General features: G+C 44.5%; 1 protein-coding gene across 1 annotated transcript in view; it reads right to left on the bottom strand.

The window, feature by feature from the left end:
• The window catches only part of LOC138949916 (protogenin B-like), a 79,248-nt gene that overhangs the window by 11,348 nt on the left and 45,400 nt on the right, over positions 1 to 22,500 (bottom strand). The window contains exons 4-13 of the mRNA XM_070321700.1: positions 18,612 to 18,775; positions 17,522 to 17,650; positions 16,625 to 16,771; positions 12,032 to 12,192; positions 11,298 to 11,427; positions 10,341 to 10,466; positions 9,954 to 10,124; positions 4,147 to 4,350; positions 3,442 to 3,552; positions 611 to 814 (exon numbers count right to left, since the gene is read on the bottom strand). Of these exons, the coding sequence (XP_070177801.1) occupies positions 611 to 814; positions 3,442 to 3,552; positions 4,147 to 4,350; positions 9,954 to 10,124; positions 10,341 to 10,466; positions 11,298 to 11,427; positions 12,032 to 12,192; positions 16,625 to 16,771; positions 17,522 to 17,650; positions 18,612 to 18,775 (1,547 nt within the window). The remainder of the gene's footprint in view (positions 1 to 610; positions 815 to 3,441; positions 3,553 to 4,146; positions 4,351 to 9,953; positions 10,125 to 10,340; positions 10,467 to 11,297; positions 11,428 to 12,031; positions 12,193 to 16,624; positions 16,772 to 17,521; positions 17,651 to 18,611; positions 18,776 to 22,500) is intronic.

The following is a 22,500-nucleotide window of genomic DNA, read 5'->3' as shown; positions in this document are numbered from 1 at the left end:
TGGACATTTGCTATAGCGCATAATCATATTAATGCTCAATGCGCTTTACAATATTAATTTCTTCCCTTCAAGCACTAGTTAAAATAGGCAAAGACATTTAAGATGTTCCTGCTTAGCCTCATCTTTTATTCAACGTTCCACAAACGTAGCTGTCTCGTTGTTTAATTCATAATAGGCATTGTCTCAGACGGGCGCAGTGGCGTAAGATATCGGCCTCCTAATCGGGAGGTCGTGAGTTCGAATCCCGGTCGCTGCCGCCTGGTGGGTTAAGAGTGGAGATTTTTCCAATCTCCCAGGTCAACTTATGTACAGCCCTGCTAGTGACTTAACCCCCTTCGTGTGTACACGCAAGCACAAGACCAAGTGTGCACGGAAAAGATCCTGTAATCCATGTCAGAGTTCGGTGGGTTATAGAAACACGAAAATACCCAGCATGCCTCCCCCGAAATCGGCGTATGCTGCCTGAATGGCGGGTTAAAAATGGTCATACACGTAAATATCCACTCATGCTAAAAATCTGAGTGAACGTGGGAGTCTAAGCCCATGAACGAAGAAGAAGAAGAAGAAGAAGAAGGCATTGTGATTTGAAAGACTTGAACCATCCACTCACCCAGTCCCGTCAAAATGTACTTGTTGCGCGGCGGGTCAACCATAACGGACACTGGCGTCTGTTCGTCGCCCAGGCGACGGAGCTCGATGGCCTGGATGTCATAGTCGTCTTCCCTGCCTTCGCTGACGCTGAGCAGCTCCCAGTACAGAAGTACGGCCGATGAGTTGAGAACATCTACCTTTAACTCTGGAGGCGGCACTCCACCTGAAATGAACGCAAGGACTTTTATGTTTCTTCCTTTTTTCATGTAATAACTTTATCACCCCATTGCTGGGAAATTTGAGTCTGTTCTTCCCAGTGGAAAGCTAGCAGCTACAAGAGTGGCACTATTCAGGTGTGTGTGTTTGGGTGTAATCAGCCACATGCATATCTGGCGTGGTGGATACCGTGTCTGGGTCTTCACATGAAGTTGACCCATGTCTGCCTTGGTCTGGATTCGAACCCACGACCCAAGGTTCAATTAGTACAGTGCTCTTCCAAATGACTATTAGGGTTTAACGTCCTCTTAGACCAGTTTATATTGGGACAGGTGTTGGTAATACGCTGAAGATATGGTGTGATACTTTGATTCGAACAAGCCCGCTGTGGCTGTCTTCTTCGACACACCAGCATTGGGTTTGTCTCGTCATCGAAATACGATCATGATAATCAGAGACGAGCGATCATGCATGCGTGTCTTCGTGTTTTCCAAGCCCTGAGACTTTCGCTGTGAACTTGGGATCTTGTTCGTGCGCATGTGTGCACACGGGTGGGGGGGGGGGGGGGGGGGGGGTTCGGACACCGAAGAGAGTCTGCACAAAGTTGACTCCGAGAAATAAATCTCTCGCCGAACGAACCCACACTGATAGCGACCAACTGGCTACAAAGCCCCTAAAATGAACATTTCATCCTTAGAACCAACCAAACCATTGCAACCACTCCTGTAAGATTTTGAGGAGGTATTCTGTGGTGATTAGTGCCTCTAACTACTACAGTAGTACCCCCATTTTAAGACTCCCTCCTTTTTAAGACCTTGTTTTCTCAGACTTTCTGTTCATAACCTCTATAAAATTACCCCCATTTTAAGACTCCCTCCTTTTCAGCGAACGACAAGAAGACTCCCTCCTTTTTAAGACCCAATTTTCTCAGATTTTTGGATGTCTTTATTTTTATTTTATGCAATTTATATCGCGCACATATCTCAACCACGGATTCAAGGTGCAGGGATTTATTTATGCCGTGTGAGATGGAATTTTTTACACAATATATCACGCATTCACATCGGCCAGCAAACCTCAAGCCTATTAGGGCGAGCATTCACCTTTCACGGCCTATTATTCCAAGTCACACGGGTATTTGGTGGACAGTTTTATCTATGCCTATACAATTTTGCCAGGAAAGACCCTTTTGTCAATCGTGGGACCTTTAACGTGCACACCCCAATGTAGTGTACACGAAGGGACCTCGGTTTTTCGTCTCATCCGAAAGACTAGCACTTGAACCCACCACCTAGGTTAGGAAAGGGGGGAGAAAATTGCTAACGCCCTGACCCAGGGTCGAACTCGCAACCTCTCGCTTCCGAGGCAAGTGCGTTTACCACTCGGCCACCCAGACCACTTACAAGGGGGGTTTCACTGTGCAACCCACGCCACTAATTTTCCCTTTCAAACAGCTACAAAAGTTGGCCCTCCAGGTCACCAGTGCTGTACTTTCTTCCGTTATAACCTAAATATATACCTGAATGATATGATGTTTGGATCTGGATCCTTTTTGAACAACTTTTAACATATATTTATATACACATTGATTCCATGCGCCTAATGCGATATGAATGGAGCGAGCGAGAGAGAGAGAGAGAGAGAGAGAGAGAGAGAGAGACAGAGAGAGAGAGAGAGAGAGAGAGACAGAAAGAGAGAGAGATAGAAAGAGAGAGAGACAGAGACAGAGAGAGAGAGAGAGAGAGAGACAAAGAGAGACAGAGATATAGATAGAGAGAGAGATAGAGAGAGAGAGAGACAAAGAGAGACAGAGAGAGAGACAGAGAGAGAGATCTGTAGGTTGCTTACATACTGTCAAAAGTCACTTAGACAAAACAACCCGAGAGAGAGAGAGAGAGAGAGAGAGAGAGAGAGAGAGAGAGAGAGAGAGAGAGAGAGAGAGAGAGAGAGAGAGAGAGAGAGAGAGAGAGAGTTGCAGGGTTCCTGCAGGGCAGAGCTGATACAATTCAAGGAGTTTTCAAGGACATTTCCAGGACCAAATAAATGCTTTTCAAGGACATGATTTTCCCCAAATTAATGCAAAGCCACTGCGGTTCTCCGTGTCTGCAAACTATTAGTCATTCCGTAGTTGTTTCCCTTGCCAACTCCCGGAAGGGAAGCAACTACGAGTGACTAGTAATAGTTCGTTCGTCTGTTTTTGTTTTCACTCGATCTTTTATTCTCCCAAAATGTGTGTACGGTATTTGACCAAAAAAAAAGGGGTTGCATTTTTTTTTTAAATAAGACAAGCTGCTGACGAAATGTATAGGCAACAATTTGGAAAAATCAAGTACTTTTCAATGACTATTTAACAAAACTCTATTTTCAAGCACTTTTCAAGGCCTGGAAAAGGTTTTCCAATTTTCAAGGAGTTTTCCAGGGTTCAAGGACTCTGTACGAACCCTGGAGTTGTTTTAATATTGTCGTCCTAATCTTGACTATTATGAGTACGGTAGACTATTTGTGCCTCGATATTTTATTTGTGTTCTTACGTTGTATGCTGTTTATTGTAATGCTGTATACACCACACCTGAGTTTCTCCTCGTTGAGATAATATTCTATGTCCGTGGTATGTCTATGTCTATGTCTACTTACTGGTATTGCGTTTTGGCGTCGTGTGATCCAACCAGGCGCCCAGTTTAGAAGGATAGCCAAGCTGGGTTGCCGCTGCCACACGCACTTCATACTTCGTTTCTGGGGTCAGCCCTGAAACATTTCACAGAAACAGCGTGTCATTCACTAAAGGAAATCCTGAACACAAAGACTCTACGTGTATCAAAATCAGGAATCGACCGACTAGAAATAGGGGTTGCACTCATTTCCGGAATTTTGCATAATGATTTTATTTGATAGATGCAGAACGGTGCGATACATATTTCAGCCATTTTCCTCTCAAAACCGCAGAGCAACCCCTTGGATAATTTATAGAGTGCCTAAAACTGTCAACACAAAACAACACAACACATTCACTAGGGACCCAAAACGAGTGAATGCATGCACACACACACAAACACACACACACACGAACGCACATACACCACCACCCCCCCCACACACAAACACACACGTGCGCTCACACACACCACCCCCCCTAAACACATACACGCGCATGCACTCACACACACACAAACACGCACAGACACACGCAGGCACAGACACACATACAAACACACACACACACACACACGCAGACACAAACACACACACACACACATATATACAACAACTATACCATCTACTCCTCCCCATCACAATCACCCCAAACAGACGATCGACAAGCAACAAAAGCTACACCCTGACCTTTGACAAGAAAAGAGCGCGGGGAGTTCTTGGTGTTGTTGATGGTGTGGGTGGTGACAGCGCTGGGGTGAGCGGCCGGGCGGTACTGCAGCTGGTAGTGGGTGATGACACCCCCTTGCTGACTGGCTGGGATCTCGTCCCACATCACTTTCATCGTCTCCGCCGTCAGGCTGCTCACCTGAAACGAGGGTACTGCCCTCGGCACTGGAAAAACACCAACAGATCAATTTAGAGAATACAGAATTCAAAACCTAAACAGCGAAGTGACTGTGGTAAGATGAACAAAGTTAAAAAAACAAAGGAATACTGTACTCACCGATACAAGAACGAGACAAGACGGTACGAATTTTCGCTTATGGAAGCTTCATGCCTGTGCCCATGACATCATCCAACCACTTCTCTCCCCTGTCATTCATTTCCGTTCCTAGAGTTCCTTCCCTTTTTTGCGTGTTTCCCCTCCATTTTCTTTCAAACCTTGTTCGTTCCGTGTTGCGTCTGCTTTTTGTTGTCTTTTGTGTTCTTGTTTTTCCTGATGAAGCTTCCATAAGCGAAAATTCGTACAGTCTTGTCTCGTTCTTGTATCGGTGAGTACTGTATTCCTTTCAGGCTTTGTTTTTTAACTTTTTTTAGAATTCAAAACATTTTATTGTCCAAGGTTGAGAATGAAGAATACAGAATATATTATTGCCGAAGGTTGGGAATTCAGAATACTGAAAATCTTATTATCCTACATACGTGAGAGAGACACCCGTGAGATAATAATCGTTCAAATCACACGTGTGTATATCATGTAAATGAGGTCATGTCAAGCAAGTCTGGCAGGGACCTGTTTTTCCACTGCGTATGATGCCAAAGTCACCGAGACAAACGTCATTATAGAAACACAAATTGCGCTCGCTAATTACCCTCGATGAATCTTTAGAACTAACACGTCACGCCACACTTTCAGAGTGACGTTTCTTTGCTTTGACGTAATAGGTTGCACGAGGCTTTAGAAGAGATCGAGGTTCCAAAACAAGCGTCTTCAATTTAGCTGCCTCGAATGCAGGACATTCTCAGTAAAATACACGTAAGTACAGTATGTAGGATAAACAGAATACTACATGGCTTGCTGTGTCGTACCAGATTTACACTCTTTGCTTTTTCAAATAGTGAACAGCTCGCTTTCGCTCGCAGTTCAATATTTAAAAAAACAACTCGTGTAAATCTGGTACGACACAGCAAGCCATGTAGTATTCTCTATTTGTCTAAGGTTATTTAAAGAATACAGAATTCAGAATATTTCAATTGCCCAAGGTTGGGAATTTAGAATACAGAATATCAAATATTTTATTGCCCAAGGCTGAGAATTAGGAATACAGAAAATTGTATTGTCCAAGGTTGGGAATTCGGAATACTGAATACCAAATATTCTATTGTCTAAGGTTGAGAATTACGATTACAGAATATACAATTATACATTATACAGAATCCAGTAGAACAAAAGTTAAAGAAGGGTTTTACAACAGAACAAAATTACAGGGGAGTTCCACTGTAGAACAAAATTAAGGGTGGGGGGGTGGGGGGGTGTTAGGGGTGTGTGTACAGTAGAACTAAATTAAAAGTGGAGTTTCGCGGTAGAACACAATCAAAAGTGGAGTTTCGCGGTATAACACAATCAAAAGTGAAGTTTCGCGGTATAACACAATCAAAAGTGGAGTTTCGCGGTATAACACAATCAAAAGTGGAGTTTCGCGGCAGAACACAATCAAAAGTGGAGTTCCCAGCAGAACACAATTAAAAGTGGCGTTTCACGGTAGAAACCAATCAAAAGTGAACTTTCGCGGTAGAACACAATTAAAAGTGAAGTTTCGCGGTAGAACACAATCAAAAGTGGAGTTCCCAGTAGAACACAATCAAAAGTGAAGTTTCGCGGTAGAACACAATTAAAAGTGGAGTTCCCAGTAGAACACAATCAAAAGTGAAGTTTCGCGATCTTCTTCTTCTTCTTGGCGTTCGCAGAGGTTACACAATCAGTCCAGCACTGGTGATAAATGTTGTCGTTTTCTCCAACTCCTGTCGACTGCCGTATAGTTTGGTCTGCAAGGGAGTTGGTGACGGCCACACTTCTTTTCGTTCCTCATCTAGTAAGGGACATCGCTGTAAGATGTGTTCCGCTGTTTGGTCCTCTTGACCGCAGGCACAGGTTGGTGATGGCGCCAGCTTGAACTTTCGGTTCATGTGAGCATTGAGCCTGTTGTGGCCAGTACGCAGCCTGATGAGGTTGACTTGCTGCTCTCTGGACATTGTGTGGTAGTCATCTCTGTTTGTCCTTGGCCTCATCAATGCCTTGATGATTGTCTTCTGCTCACTAAAGCTGACACTGTTTTCAGGTTGGTCTTCCACGGCTCCTTCTTTTGCCAGCTCATCTGCCCTTTCATTTCCTGGTATCCCACAGTGTGCTGGTATCCACTGGAGGACAACTCTTCTGGTTTGTCTGACTATCTGTAATGCTTTGGCCAGCTGTGGGAGTTTGTCGTTCTCTAGGGCCTGAAGGACTGAAAGGGCGTCCGAGAGGAAGACAACTTGGTAGCAAGGGTCTGCGGAGTCCTGAACGAAGGAGGCGGCCTGCATGAGAGCTTCTGCTTCTGCTTTATAGTTTGTGCAGTGTTTGCCAGTGGCAACGCTGGATGTAGCTGTATGTCCCCCAGGGAACTGGATGAGAATGCCTGCACCTCCATTGAGCATGGCGTTAGTTGCTGATCCATCGGTGTATACATGGATCCACGCCTCTTTTGGGTACTGTTCGTCGATCAGGGCTAAGGTGAGTGCCTGTCGAGCTGTGTCATTCTGATCTTCTCCTGAGGTAACATGTGGAACACTGGTGCAAATCTGGATGCCTGGTTTCTCTGTTGCCTTGGGGGTTTCCTCTTCTTCTTGAGTCAGAGGTAGAGTGTTCTGTGGAAGGACTTCCCTGTACTGTCGAGAAAGTCTCTTGCTCTCGTGTACAAAACTGCTCCGTTTAAGCCGGTTCTTGGTGAGGTTGCTCAGTCTGTGCTTCATGGGGTGGTCGGGTAGGCACTTGAGCTTCTCGGCCTGTACCATAGTCTTGGCTTCTCTTCTCTGACAGAGGGGTTGGATGGTGGTAAGCTTCTCCATTTCCTTGATGGGCGTGGATTTCATTGCACCGGTGATGAGTCGGAGGGCCTGGTTTTGCACACGGTCAAGGGTCTGCAGGTTTGTCTTGGCTGAGGTTGACCACGCTGTGGAGCCGTACTCGAGGTGGGGTCTGATTGTTCCCTGGTATACTGTCTTCAGTATCTTCTCGTTCGCTCCCCAGGTGGTACCTGCCAGCTTCCTGAGTATGGCTAGCTTGCGCCGGGCCTTCGTCTCTGCCTGTGCAATGTGTGGTTTCCAGGTCTGCCGTCTATCAAAGGTGACACCAAGGTACGTTGCTTCTTCATCCTCTCTCAGAGGAGTTCCACCAAGCCTAATGGTTCCGGCTTTCTGCTTTGGCGACAGTGTGAATAGGGTGGTGGAGGATTTCTCCTTGTTGATGGAGACGCACCAATCTTCTGCCCATGCGTTCAGCCTATCTGCCGCTTGCTGCATTCTGTAGGTGGCAGTACTTGCGTGCTCCTCCTTGCACCAGATCACAAGGTCGTCTGCGTAGAGAGCAGCTTTGATCCCCTTGGGCATCTCAGACACCAGATCGTCGATGAAGAGAAGGAAGAGTGTGGGGGAGAGGACTCCGCCCTGAGGGACGCCATGACGAAGGAGGAACTTCTTGCTTTTGGTCTGGTCGACGTTAACTCTTGCCCTGCGGTTATAGAGGTAAGAGCGAATCCACTGGTACATGTTGCTGGACACGCCTTTCCTCAGCAGTTTTACAAGGAGTCCATCTTTCCAGACCTTGTCAAAGGCCTTCTGAAGATCTATCCAGGTGACGAAGACCAGCTTCTGTTCCTGAAAGGCATCTTCAACTTCTTGCGCCAGGTAAGTGACCTGATCTTCAGTGCTGCGGAACTGTCGGAATCCAGCTTGTTCAGGGGCGAGGAGGTTCCTGGATTCCAGGTACCACCTGAGGCGCTCGTTCACAATTCTCTCCAGGGTCTTCACAACACAGCTGGTGAGGCTGATTGGGCGATAGCTGGTGGCCTTCTTTGGATCCTTCCCTTTTTTTAAGATGGGGATCATGATCGCTTCTCGCCAGAGTTGTGGTAGCGATCCTTCTTGCCAGCTGCTGTTGAAGACCTCGAGTAGCTTGTTCTCTGCTGCACTACCAAGGTGGGTTAGCATCTCGTTGGTGATGCCGTCTGGGCCAGGGGACTTCTTCGCCTTTGACTTTTTCAGAGCTGAGTGCAGCTCGTGGAGTGTGAGTGGTTGACTCATGGCGTCCACTGTCGACTGTCTGGCAGGTCTCTCTCTTTTCTCTCTTCTTGCTTCTCTCTGTTTCTCGGGGCTAACATGGAGGTTGCTCTCAGCTGCATAGCTTTCAGCAAATTGGTTGGCAGCATGCTTTCCAGTTAGCACCTTCCCGTTCTCTTCTAATGTGATCTTTCCTCTGCTGGTGTTCTCATCATTCAACTGCTTGGTGAGCCTCCAGAGCTTTCTGCCATCCTTCTCAAGGTTAAGTTTCGCGGTAGAACACAATCAAAAGTGGAGTTTCGCGGCAGAACACAATCAAAAGTCGATTTTCGCGGTAGAACACAATCAAAAGTGGAGTTTCGCGGTAGAACACAATCAAAAGTGAAGTTTCGCGGTAGAACACAATCAAAAGTGAAGTTTCGCGGTAGAACACAATCAAAAGTGGAGTTTCGTGGTAGAACACAATTAAAAATGAAGTCTCGCGGTAGAACACAATTAAAAGTGAAGTTTCGCGGTAGAACACAAATAAAAGTGGAGTTCCCAGCAGAACACAATTAAAAGTGGCGTTTCATGGTAGAACACAATTAAAAGTGGAGTTCCCAGTAGAACACAATCAAAAGTGGAGTTTCGCGGTAGAACACAAATAAAAGTGAACTTTCGCGGTAGAACACAATCAAAAGTGGAGTTTCGCGGTAGAACACAATTAAAAATGGAGTTTTGCAGTAACAGTAACACAATTAAAAGTGAAGTTTCGCGCGGTAGAACACAATTAAAAGTGAAGTTTCGCGGTCGAACACAAATAAAAGTGGAGTACCAGTAGAACACAATTAAAAGTGGCGTTTCACGGTAGAAACCAATCAAAAGTGAAGTTTCGCGGTAGAACACAATCAAAAGTGAAGTTTCACGGTAGAAACCAATCAAAAGTGAAGTTTCACGGTAGAACACAATTAAAAGTGGAGTTTCGCGGTAGAAGAGTTTCAAGGCAAAAGGCGGTAGTGTACCCACCTCCTTCCCGGGAACAGACTACTTCCAATTCAGTAGGGGGGTGACTATCCTCAACCCGGCGGGTCCCCAGGTGGCGGATAGGGGAACGGCCCCCAGATATGGGGGTAAGCTGCGAATATAGACTAAGCAGTCCTGGACCAACTAGCGGTGTCTCTACCAGGACGGGGTGGGTTGGCAGATGGCACTGACTACCCTATAAAATGCCCTACGTGTCCGATGACGGTTACACCATGCGAGTAAGAGCCGCATTAAAAGCTCTATCCCCGGGGTGGGACCCCCCGGTAAGAAATCCCCCATGTGTTCCCAGCGTTAGGTTTTTGAGCCAGGAACTAAGGGCGGGGTAACCCTGAAAGAAACCTAAGGGCTGAAGTGGGAGGATCTGGGCCAACAGGCGCACCTTAACCAACCACAACGCAAAATGAAATGTGGACACAGCGAACGACAAAAAGACCCACCTCCTTCCAGCGTGCGACCCTCCACACTATCAGACTGGATGCTGCTGCCTTTTTTGGTGAAGGAGCGGATGGTCACCACGTAGGTGGTGTAGGGTAGGAGCTCGTTGAGCGTCACGTTCCGCCGGTCCCCCAGCACCATCAGTTGATTCTCCCGCACCCTCCCCTCTTCTCCTGCAAGGTAGGTAAGCATTGGAGATGTGAAGTCATGATGGTGGTGGTGATGATGAACATTTATTAATCGCCCCTTCTCGCAAGAGCTCACGGTCATGCACAACGGCAAAACACACGAGCGAGCGCACACACGCGCGTGCCCGCACGTACGTACATACACATGCACACTCGCGCACACACACACACACACACAAACAGAGCAAAAGGTGCACTGACTGGGTCGATAGGTAATGAGGAAGGTGAGGATGGGACGGTCCACCTCCCCCTGGTTCCACTTGACCATCAGCTGCGTGCCACTCAGGGCGGTCAGTGTCACGTTCTGTGGCTGGGGCGGCGCCTCCTCTGCAACAGTAAATACATCAATTAGATTTATTTTTTCTTCAAATTATAATAAATTAATAAATGGAAAAAAAATTATAATAAGGGTCAATAAATCAATAAGATTTTTGTTTTCAAATCAAAATAAATGGATAATTTAGAAACAATTTTAATAATGAGGGTGTATTTACTGGGCAAATCCAATCGTAGTTCTGAGCCCCTGGAATGGTAACATCCATGAAAAACATACAAAACCAATCAAATAAACAACTCTGTACTTATTCTGAAGAAAGAAACAAACAAACAAAACAAACAAAGATAGAATGAATGAAAGAAAGAAAGCAAGAAAGAAAAAAAAAAGAAAGAGAATGAAATAATTTAATACATTCAAAAAAACAGAAAAAAAGAACACCGACATTTGCCTTGACCGATATATTCAACAGAAACTTATTCAAAGATCAGGTCCGCTACACCCAGGCCTTCCAATGATAACAAATCAAAAACCAAAAACTCTTCTCTCACTCTTTATCTGGCCCATTCACACACACACACGCTCGCATACACACGTACACACAAACACACACACAAACACACACACTCACACACAAACTCGCACACACACACGTTCACACTACAATGACTTACTGTGAGCAAAAACAACGATGCGAGCGAGGGCGAAAACCTGGCCACACACACACACACACAGACGCATAAACAGAAAGACAAACACACACACAGGGGCTCACACACAGACACACACACACACGCGTGCGCACACATACACATGCGCACACAAACACACACACTCACACACAAACTCGCACACACACACACGTTCCCACTACAATGACTTACTGTGAGCAAAAACAACGATGCGAGCGAGGGCGAAAACCTGGCCGATGATGTTTTCAGCAATACACTGGTAGTACCCAGAATTCTCTAGCTTCACGGTGTACACGATCAGCTTCATGCTGTCTTCAGACAGCTGCAAAATCAGAACACAATATTTTAATCAGAACACATAATCATTTCTTATCAAACAACAAGAATGGTAGGTTAGTAGAACGTTTCATTTATGACAAAACAATTAAAATTTGTGATTTTCATTTTCTTCTTTGTTGTCACGATTTTCATTGTTTTCATTATTTTCATCATCATCATCGTCATTGTCACAGTCATATTCATTATCATCATCATCAAATAGATCCCTGCGCCTTGAGTCCGAGTCTGGAGATACGCGCGATATAAGACTTCATATAATAATCATGAGTGGCATTAATCATTGTAATATCCGTCACTTTTGTCATCGTCATGATTTTCATCGTCATCATCATGATTTTTACAATTGTCATAGTTGCCAAGTGTATCATCATTGTCGTCACATGATTCTCATCATCATCGTCATTTTCATTAAATTAGTTGTCGTCATGATTTCCATCGTCGTTGTCGTCATGATTTCCATCGTCGTCGTCGTGATATTCACCATCTTTGTCATAATTTTCACAATTGTCATGATCATCATGATCATGATCATCCTCATCATCACCACCATCACCATCACGATCATCATCATCACCATGGTTACTGACCTCATGCTTGATCTTCTCCTTGTCCACCATGGCGATGGGCGTGCCGTTGAAGTACCAGTGGACGCTGGGTTTGGGGTTGCCTTCCACATGGCAGTAGAGCGACACGGTGCGCGTCATCGCCAAGGCGTTGGACTCGGGGACTGTGGTCATCAGGGGGAAGGCTGAAACATCGTAACGGCCGGCTTAGTAACTTCTAGGCTGGTTACAACAAGACAGTAACTTCTAGGCTGGTTACAGTAAGACAGTAACTTCTAGTCTGGTTACAGTAAGACAGTAACTTCTAGTCTGGTTACAGTAAGACAGTAACTTCTAGTCTGGTTACAGTAAGACAGTAACTTCTTGTCTGGTTATAGTAAGACAATAAATACTAGTCTGGTTACAGTAAGACAGTAACTACAAGGCTGGTTTACAGTAAGACAGTAACTACTAGTCTGGTTACAGTAAGACAGTAACTACTAGTCTGGTTACAGTAAGACAGTAACTACTAGTCTGGTTACAGTAAGACAGTAACTACTAGTCTGGTTACAGTAAGACAGTAACTACTAGTCTGGTTACAGTAAGACAGTAACTTCCAGTCTGGTTACAGTAAGACAGTAACTACTAGTCTGGTTACAGTAAGACAGTAACTACTAGTCTGGTTACAGTAAGACAGTAACTACTAGTCTGGTTACAGTAAGACAGTAACTACTAGTCTGGTTACAGTAAGACAGTAACTTCTAGTCTGGTTACAGTAAGACAGTAACTACTAGTCTGGTTACAGTAAGACAGTAACTACTAGTCTGGTTACAGTAAGACAGTAACTACTAGTCTGGTTACAGTAAGACAGTAACTACTAGTCTGGTTACAGTAAGACAGTAACTACTAGTCTGGTTACAGTAAGACAGTAACTACTAGTCTGGTTACAGTAAGACAGTAACTTCCAGTCTGGTTACAGTAAGACAGTAACTACTAGTCTGGTTACAGTAAGACAGTAACTACTAGTCTGGTTACAGTAAGACAGTAACTACTAGTCTGGTTACAGTAAGACAGTAACTTCTAGTCTGGTTACAGTAAGACAGTAACTTCTAGTCTGGTTACAGTAAGACAGTAACTACTAGTCTGGTTACAGTAACTACTAGTCTGGTTACAGTGAGACAGTAACTTCTAGTCTGGTTACAGTAAGACAGTAACTTCCAGTCTGGTTACAGTAAGACAGTAACTACTAGTTTGGTTACAGTAAGACAGTAACTTCTAGTCTGGTTACAGTAAGACAGTAACTACTAGTCTGGTTACAGTAAGACAGTAACTACTAGTCTGGTTACAGTAAGACAGTAACTTCTAGTCTGGTTACAGTAAGACAGTAACTACTAGTCTGGTTACAGTAAGACAGTAACTACTAGTCTGGTTACAGTAAGACAGTAACTTCTAGTCTGGTTACAGTAAGAAGTTTTTTTGCTTCTTTTTTCTTATGGCGATCCCCACAATGTGGATTGCTTGGAAGATCAGCCGTAACCCATTTTCTTCCTTTTTTCCTGTGTGCATGTATTCATGTTTCCAAGCCCTGAGATTTTCACTGTTAACTTGGGTTCTTTATCGTACGCATGCGTGCACACGGGGGTGTTCGGACACTGAGGCGAGTTTGCACAAAGTTTTTTCTTCTCAAGCACTACATAAAAGTTGATTGGATTTTTTTTTTAATAAGAAAACAAGTCCACAACAGGTCCCTCAGCCAGACTATACCATACTTTAAACATTTACAGAACAAGCACTTATAAAGTTGTCCATTGTGTGAATTATAACCATGCACTTCTTGTGAGCGTTTAATATGTACATTGCAATTCTGTAAACATCAACGAGACAATGACCATAAGGCGCAACTTTCTTCCTCAACTTTGACCCCTGCGCTCTATTGACCGATTATCGCTTTGTGTATGGCTTAAAAAAAACAAGTCGCGTAAGGCGAAAATACAATATTTAGTCAAGTAGCTGTCGAACTCACAGAATGAAACTGAACGCAATGCCATTTTTCAGCAAGACCGTATACTCGTAGCATCGTCAGTCCACCCCTCATGGCAAAGGCAGTGAAATTGACAAGAAGAGCGGGGTAGTAGTTGCGCTAAGAAGGATAGCACGCTTTTCTGTACCTCTCTTTGTTTTAACTTTCTGAGCGTGTTTTTAATTCAAACATATCATATCTATATGTTTTTGGAATCAGGAACCGACAAGGAATAAGATGAAAGTGTTTTTAAATTAATTTGGACAATTTAATTTTGATAATAATTTTTATATATTGAATTTTCAGAGCTTGTTTTTAATCCGAATATAACATATTTATATGTTTTTGGAATCAGCAAATGATGGAGAATAAGATAAACGTAAATTTGGATCGTTTTATAAATTTTTATTTTTTTTTTACAATTTTCAGATTTTTAATGACCAAAGTCATTAATTAATTTTTAAGCCACCAAGCTGAAATGCAATACCGAAGTCCGGGCTTCGTCGAAGATTACTTGACCAAAATTTCAACCAATTTGGTTGAAAAATGAGGGCGTGACAGTGCCGCCTCAACTTTCACGAAAAGCCGGATATGACGTCATCAAAGACATTTATCCAAAAAAATGAAAAAAACGTTCGGGGATTTCATACCCAGGAACTCTCATGTCAAATTTCATAAAGATCGGTCCAGTAGTTTAGTCTGAATCGCTCTACACACACACACACACACACACACAGACACACAGACACACGCACATACACCACGACCCTCGTTTCGATTCCCCCTCGATGTTAAAATATTTAGTCAAAACTTGACTAAATATAAAAAGAGTACAAATGCACCCTCTTCCCTACACAAAGTAACATAACACTCACTCTCCAGCAATGTTCATGTTTCTGCTTCTATCACCTGGAAAAAGTTTCCTCTAAAACACCAAAGGCATGGGTCTGATACTAGAAAATGGGGTCATTGACCCGGGGTCAGAAGGTCATTGTCTATAAAATAGGGCAGGCAGCTGGTCTCAGCTGAAAATGAGGTCATTGACCTGAGGTCACAGTCATGGCCAAACAGCTCCTTTTGATCTCACCCCGGGTGCAGTGGCGTGGTGGTAAGACGTCGGCCTTCTAATCGGGAGGTCGTGAGTTCGAATCCCGGTCGCTGCCGCCTGCTGGGTTAAGAGTGGAGATTTTTCCGATCTCCCAGGTCAACTTATGTGCAGACGTGCTAGTGACTTAACCCCCTTCGTGTGTACACCAAGCACAAGACCAAGTGCGCACGGAAAAGATCCTGTAATCCATGTCGGAGTTCGGTGGCTTATGGAAACACGAAAATACCCAGCATGCCTACTCAACGAAAGCGGAGTGAGCTGACTATGCTCTCAGAGCATAGTGTGGGGAACCCAAATGGGCAAACGAGCTCACACGTAACCAGAAACATTCTGGAACGATGAAGAAGAAGATCTCACCCCACAGAGGGAAGAAAATCTAATTTCACTCTGTACACTTCCTTGAGGATACACTGGAAGAGCCTATTGGGTGGATTCTTCTCATTTTAACCTCAAAAGTGGGGATTGCACCTTTTATAATGAAGCTCCTCATAGTCCCAAACAATGCAGACACAGAGCGCAGAGTATATCTGTTAGTTATATGAAGTCTTATATCGCGCGCGTATCTCCAGACTCTGACTCAAGGCGCAGGGATCTATTTATGCCGTGTGAGATGGAATTTTTTACACAATACAGCAGATCGCAGCCATTTCGGCGCATATCCTACTTTTCACGGCCTATTATTCCAAGTCACACGGGTATTTTGGTGGACATTTTTTATCTCTGCCTATACAATTTTGCCAGGAAAGACCCTTTTTGTCAATCGTGGGATCTTTAACGTGCACACCCCAATGTAGTGTACACGAAGGGACCTCGGTTTTTCGTCTCATCCGAAAGACTAGCACTTGAACCCACCACCTAGGTTAGGAAAGGGGGAAGAAAATTGCTAACGCCCTGACCCAGGGTCGAACTCACAACCTCTCGCTTCCGAGCGCAAGTGCGTTACCACTCGGCCACCCAGACATCGATCAAACACAAACACAGGCACAGTGGCGTAGTGGACAAGACATCGGCATCCTAATCGGAGGGTCGTGAGTTCTAATCCCGGCCGTGGTCACCTGGTGGGTTAAGAGTGGAGATTTTTCAGATCTCCCAGGTCAACTTATGTGCAGACCTGCTAGTGCCTAATAACCCCTTTTGTGGGTACAGATAAGCACAAGACAACAAGCATGATATGCTTGAGTTAGTTATCCTAAAAACCATGTATTGTTTTTGTCATAATAATAATTGAAGAGTTTTGTTTAAACCAAGACCAAGTGCGCACGGAAAAGATCCTGTAATCCATGTCAGAGTCCAGGGGGTTATAGAAACACGAATATACCCAGCATGCTTCCCCCGAAATCGGCGTATGCTGCACGGATGGCAGGGTAAAAACGATAATACACGTAAAAATCCACTCGTGCAAAATCATGAGTGAACGTGGGAGTTTTAGCCCATGAACGAAGAAGTAGAAGAAGAAGAAATACACACACAGTAAATGTTATTGTTGTGTGAACATGAAGTGAAGACTCACTGTGAACGTTAAGGGTGGCGGAGTGGTGTTGTTCATAGCCTCCCTTCTTGATGGAGCACTGGTAGATGCCGGCGTCGTCCCGATGAACGCGCTCGATCTTCAGGTTGCTGCCGCCAAACATGCTGTGGCGATCCGATAACTTGAGGTCTGCAAGCAATCACTACACATGACACACTGTTAACAAGCACACCACAGGTTTCTGCTGTGCGTACAACACACTATTAACAAGCACACCACAGGTTCCTGTTGTGCGTACAACACACTGTTAACGCATCATTTGGTTTCTGCTACTCCTAACACACTGTTGTTTAAGAATTGTGGAAAGTCAGGTCTTGACAAGGAGGGAGTCTTAAAATGGGGGTACGTTATGAACAGAGAGTCTGGGAAAAAAAGGTTCTTAAATTGGGAGGGGGGTCTTTCTTTCTTTATTTGGTGTTTAACGTCGTTTTCAACCATTCAAGGTTATATCGCGACGGGGGAAGGGGGGGAGATGGGATAGGGGAAAGGGGGGAGATGGGATAGAGCCACTTGTTAATTGTTTCTTGTTCACAAAAGCACTAATCAAAAAATTGCTCCAGGGGCTTGCAACGTAGTACAATATATGACCTTACTGGGAGAATGCAAGTTTCCAGTACAAAGGACGTAACATTTCTTACATACTGCTTGACTAAAATCTTTACAAACATTGACTATATTCTATACAAGAAACACTTAACAAGGGTAAAAGGAGAAACAGAACCTGTTAGTCGCCTCTTACGACATGCTGGTTAGCATCGGGTAAATTCTTTCTCGTCCCAACCAATATGGTACTCCCCCTAACCCGCGGGGGGTTGGGAGGGGGGTCTTAAATTGGGGGGGGGGGGGGGGGGGGTTCCAGTGTACATTCAGGCCGGGTACCTCCAGTGCGTCGCCAGGTGATGTTGGGGTGGGGGCTGCCGTCGGCCAGACACTCCAAGATGACTGTCTCCCCCACCATGGCCGTCGTGTTCTGCGGCACCGCATGCAGCTGGATGTCACGGGCCGTGGCTGTCACGCAATGAGAACAACAACAAAGGTGAGAAGATCTGCTAAACAAAGGGAAGTAAGAGCTCTAAATGCATACATGTGAAATATAGTAAGTGAGAGTTATTGGGAACCATCCTCCTGGCACCTGTGCATTGTGCCGCTACAGGAATGTTGCTACACATTTTCGTAAATCGGACAATTGTTCTGACTTACTTATCATGAATAGGACATTTGACCGGCTGCATGAATTTCAATTGGACATTTTACATGACCAATGTTGTGGTCATACACTTCATCGTCTGCTAGCAACCGTTGTCTCTATGTCTATCAGTTATCGATGCACTGGATCAGTTCTTGTTGCAAATGTGTTGCTGTGTCTGGGATTGTTGTGTGTGGTTTAAATATTTGACGAATGCGAAAAGGGTTACCCAGTATTGTGCTCTTGAGTACATAGCTGCAAAATTCTGGCAAGGCCCACATCTGTGATCTAAATTGAATGTAATGTAAGTGCTTTGACTGATGCAAACAAAATTTAATCGGACTCAAGCAGTCTGCCCTCTACGTAGTATGATAGGACATCTGACCGTCACCTGACCATATGAATCGGACATTGGTGGCAGTTAATGAGACTATGACCGATGTCCGACGCCCAACGGCATCCCTGCCTTTACTAATACCCCAGTCACACACAATGGAAAAGTGTCCAAGAGCGTGGCCAATCATGGGAGGATCTCCATGAGCGTTGTTTGGTCAGGGTGGGATCTGCTAGGTCGGGAAGCTGCACACTCTCCCTACGCTTATTTTGAACTGTACAAAACAAGCGTAGCCGGGTCGTGGCGCAGTACAGTCGTGATGTAGTTTTTTGTATTTGCCATGTGCTGGATTTTGACAGCAATATGCCCCGGTTTGATAACTCTTTCAGATCCGAGTGATCGGCATGGTCATAGCGCTGTGTGACTGGGGTGTAATGAAAGCAGCGTACCTGGCAGAACGGTCAGCCCAGCCTGGCGCGAGTACTTCCACTTGAAGCTGGTCAGCTGGTCCGACAGGTGGTTGATGTTCTGGGCGGCCATGCAGCGGTACGAGCCGCTGTCCGACACCGTCACATTGTGCACCTGGAGCGCGCCCGACGGCAGCCGCACAAACCTGTACACACAACGCAAAAAAACATACAGAATACACAATACAGCAGATTTTATTGGCCAAGTTTGGGAATTCGTTTAGACAGATGCCGGTTTAAAGACCCCGAGTAGGGGTCAACACCTGGGGTTAGGGTTAGGGTTTGGGTCGGGTCGACTACTGGGCCGAGGTGTACGAGAAAGTTACCAGCCGGGTGGGAGCCAGCCGCAGTGTTGGATTGGTTGAAACTGAAATTTGTTGTGATCTCAACGAATGGTTCAAACACAATTTTATTCAAAATACATGACATGAAACAATTGACAAAAATGCAGCTAGGACACGAACTCAAGCAGATGCTTATTTGACATGACCATAACATTAACAACAATGCTAAGTTACACAAGTTTTCAGGATGGTGGACAACACAATTATTAACCAGAAGAACAAAATGTAGGAGGGGGGGTATGGGGAACTTAATCAAAACAGGAGGATTTACAGAGAAGAAAAGAATTAATAAAAGAAAAAAAGAAAAGAAAAAAAATAAAGAAAAAAATAAGGTGAGACTATGAATGAAGCGCGTGGGACGAGAACATTGATGCTGAGACATGCAATAAGTAAGTTCAGATAAATGTACATTTTCATGGAGAGGGCAGCATAGTTCGTTACGAATGTATGGAAGAAAACAACCACACACACACACACACAAAAGAGAACAGCAAAACAAAAACAAAAACTCAATAATAATTATTACCAGGGATCGCGTTTACGCACGATTTTTGCGTATTTGACGCATTTTAAAAGTCGCTGACGCGTTTTTTTCGCCGCGCCGCGTAAGCCATACGCAAAAATATTGTAACTTTTTCTTGTCTTCACGCAGCGCTTTTGCTCTGACTTAATAATCACCCGATCCTGAAACTGACTATAGGGCTCGAGAAGTGACGACACACATGAAATCTTCCGTCAAAACTAAAGTCCGTTTCTTTTTGCATCGAAGTATCGCAAACGAACGTAACGAGGGTATTACCAGATAATGTCTTGTCGGATAATGAAACAGACATTAGCTGCTCTCCCATCTCGCGCTTCCAAAAGGCGGAAAGTGTGTCTAGTCGTATTAGAGCGGGAAACAAACTCGCAAGGCCCGAAGGTTGGAGACAGCAGGGGTGTTATTCGACAGGCGTGCGCGGAGTTCGACAGGAAAACTCGCCGTATTTAGGTAAGGAGTGTCTTAGTCTTTCGTGCGTGTTTTGTTTGTGTCTGTACGTGTTTTCGTTGAACGCAAAAATATTGGTCCGTGACGCGTTTTTTTCGTTTCGTTGCGCCTGACTTACGCGTTTTTTAAAAAGCTAGCGCGATCCCTGTATTACTTATGTTAAATATGTAATTGATGCAACAACACTGAGACTGAGAGACGGGTTTACGTTCTCCTGCACACAAACATACACAATACCAGTACGTGGGCTAATCCTTCAAGTTAGTCGACCAGATTCAGCAATAAAGGATTGGACCGACTTGAAAACTGTAAGTGAGACATGGATGTGTTCATGACTGAATGCGTAAGCACAATGCAAGGAATGGCCAGAGAGGTATGTGGGAGGTGTGTTTATAACCTGCCCTGTTATATAGTGCTATATGTCTTATGTAAAAACAATGTCCTGTTTGTATTCTTGTTATGTACCACGCCTGAATTTCTCTATGAGATAATAAAGTATTCTTATTCTTATTCTTATTCTTAAAAACCAATGTATTTATGCGAAATGAATGTTGCTCGCTGCCTCTTAATAATGTTTCCACATGTCTAAAATTGGCAGGCAGTGAGTTAATTGTAGACTTACGAGCATTTTCAAACAACGTGCAGTACTCAATGTTCAGCTGTTTCGTTCCGGTTACCGCACGCACACTGTGGGTTATCTTTAAAATGGCGTTTGCATAAATTGGAATTAAGGTTACTCATGTTTAAATGCATTCTGCTGTGTTGTATTTCTACCTGTCTTTTTCCAAAATAATAATAAACTGGCACATAATGATGAGGACTTGGTCAATCATGGGATACAATATAAGATGTTTGGTGGCTTGTTGACAGACCAGCTTTTTTGTTGGTCCAAGGGGACCATATCGTCTTTTGTTTCATCTTTATCGACCAAGGCCGAAGGCCGCGGTTGATAAATATGAGACAAAAGGCGATATGCTCCCCGAGGACCAACAACAAAGTGCTGGTCTGACAACAAACCACCAAACATCGTTTTTGTCATCATTTTGGTTGTGCAACAAAATGCACAATCACCCACAGGGAGACGAATTTTTAGAATCCAACTCCGGGCCACAAAGCATCGTCACAGTAGCACGAGATAACACGTCAAACTTGTATGTGACGTCAAACGTAGCTTGTTGACGCTTTTCTTCCAGTCTGAAAATGTACAGAGCTGCGATCATACCTGTGAATTCAGTAAGTGTTGAGCATATTTCTTTTCTTTTAAGTGTTTATGACTTTTCGTTGTGGATTTTGCGATCACAGAGATAAGTTGCAAATTGACCATGAGTCGCCGCGGTAATTATCAACATTGATTGGGTCTTTGAGAGTGAATGCTTACAATCGTTGTCCTCGGAAACACAAATCCAAAGCCACGATGGTTCCACACATCAAACAATCAGCCTGATTGGCTTTTACTTTGACAATCCACGTTTCACATGAAAGCTCAAACCCATTCACCACCTCGAGTTATTGCATGGGGAACATGAGATTTATTTACCAGGTGTTTGTGAATGAAAACTTGTGAAAATGATGACAATGCAGTTTGTTCTCTCTCGTTTGGGTGCAGGGGCGGACCTAGGGGGGGGTTCCTGGGTGCCCGGAACCCCCCCCCCCCTCCCCCATCCGTTGTTTTTTTTTATTTTTTTTTTAGTAAAAAAATAAAGCGCTTGTGCTTTCCTTCCTTCCAAATGCAACATGCTTGAAACTGACGAGAAACTCAAAGGCTAACCCCCCTCCGAATTATTTTTGAAATGATTAGTTATATTGAAATAGTAGTTCATATAAAATAGCACATTGCCTTCTCAAAGTCAAAGGTGCACATATTTGTACACGCATATTTACTGAATAGATACCTTGTTATCTTCCAGGAGAGGCCTCCGATTGACCTAAAAAAAATAAAATTACTTCAGCATCTGGGGGGCTTCACCCCCCAGACCCCCCACCAGGGCTTTGCCCCTGGACCCCACCGGGGCCTGAGCGGCCCCTGGACCCCTGCTCCAATTTGGAACCCCCCCCTTATTCACAACTAGGTCCGCCCCTGGGGTGGCACCCACTTTTGCTTAGTGTACCTCAGCGCTCATCACCACCACCACGAGAGACAAGCACCATAACCACTATTTGTTTGTTTATTTGGTGTTTAACGTCGTTTTCAACCACGAAGGTTATATCGCGACGGGGAAAGGGGGGAGATGGGATAGAGCCACTTGTCAATTGTTTCTTGTTCACAAAAGCACTAATCAAAAATTTGCTCCAGGGGCTTGCAACGTAGTACAATGTATTACCTTACTGGGAGAATGCAAGTTTCCAGTACAAAGGACTTAACATTTCTTACATACTGCTTGACTAAAATCTTTACAAAAATTGACTATATTCTATAAAAGAAACACTTAACAAGGGTAAAAAGAGAAATGGAATCCGTTAGTCGCCTCTTACGACATGCTGGGGAGCAGCGGGTAAAATTCTTCCCCCTAACCCGCGGGGGGGGGGGGGGGGGGGTGTCATA

The sequence above is a fragment of the Littorina saxatilis genome, linkage group LG16 (genome assembly GCF_037325665.1).
Source record: "Littorina saxatilis isolate snail1 linkage group LG16, US_GU_Lsax_2.0, whole genome shotgun sequence".
In the NCBI taxonomy this organism is placed as follows: Eukaryota; Metazoa; Mollusca; class Gastropoda; order Littorinimorpha; family Littorinidae; genus Littorina; species Littorina saxatilis.
This window is presented reverse-complemented; position numbering and strand designations above follow the sequence as displayed.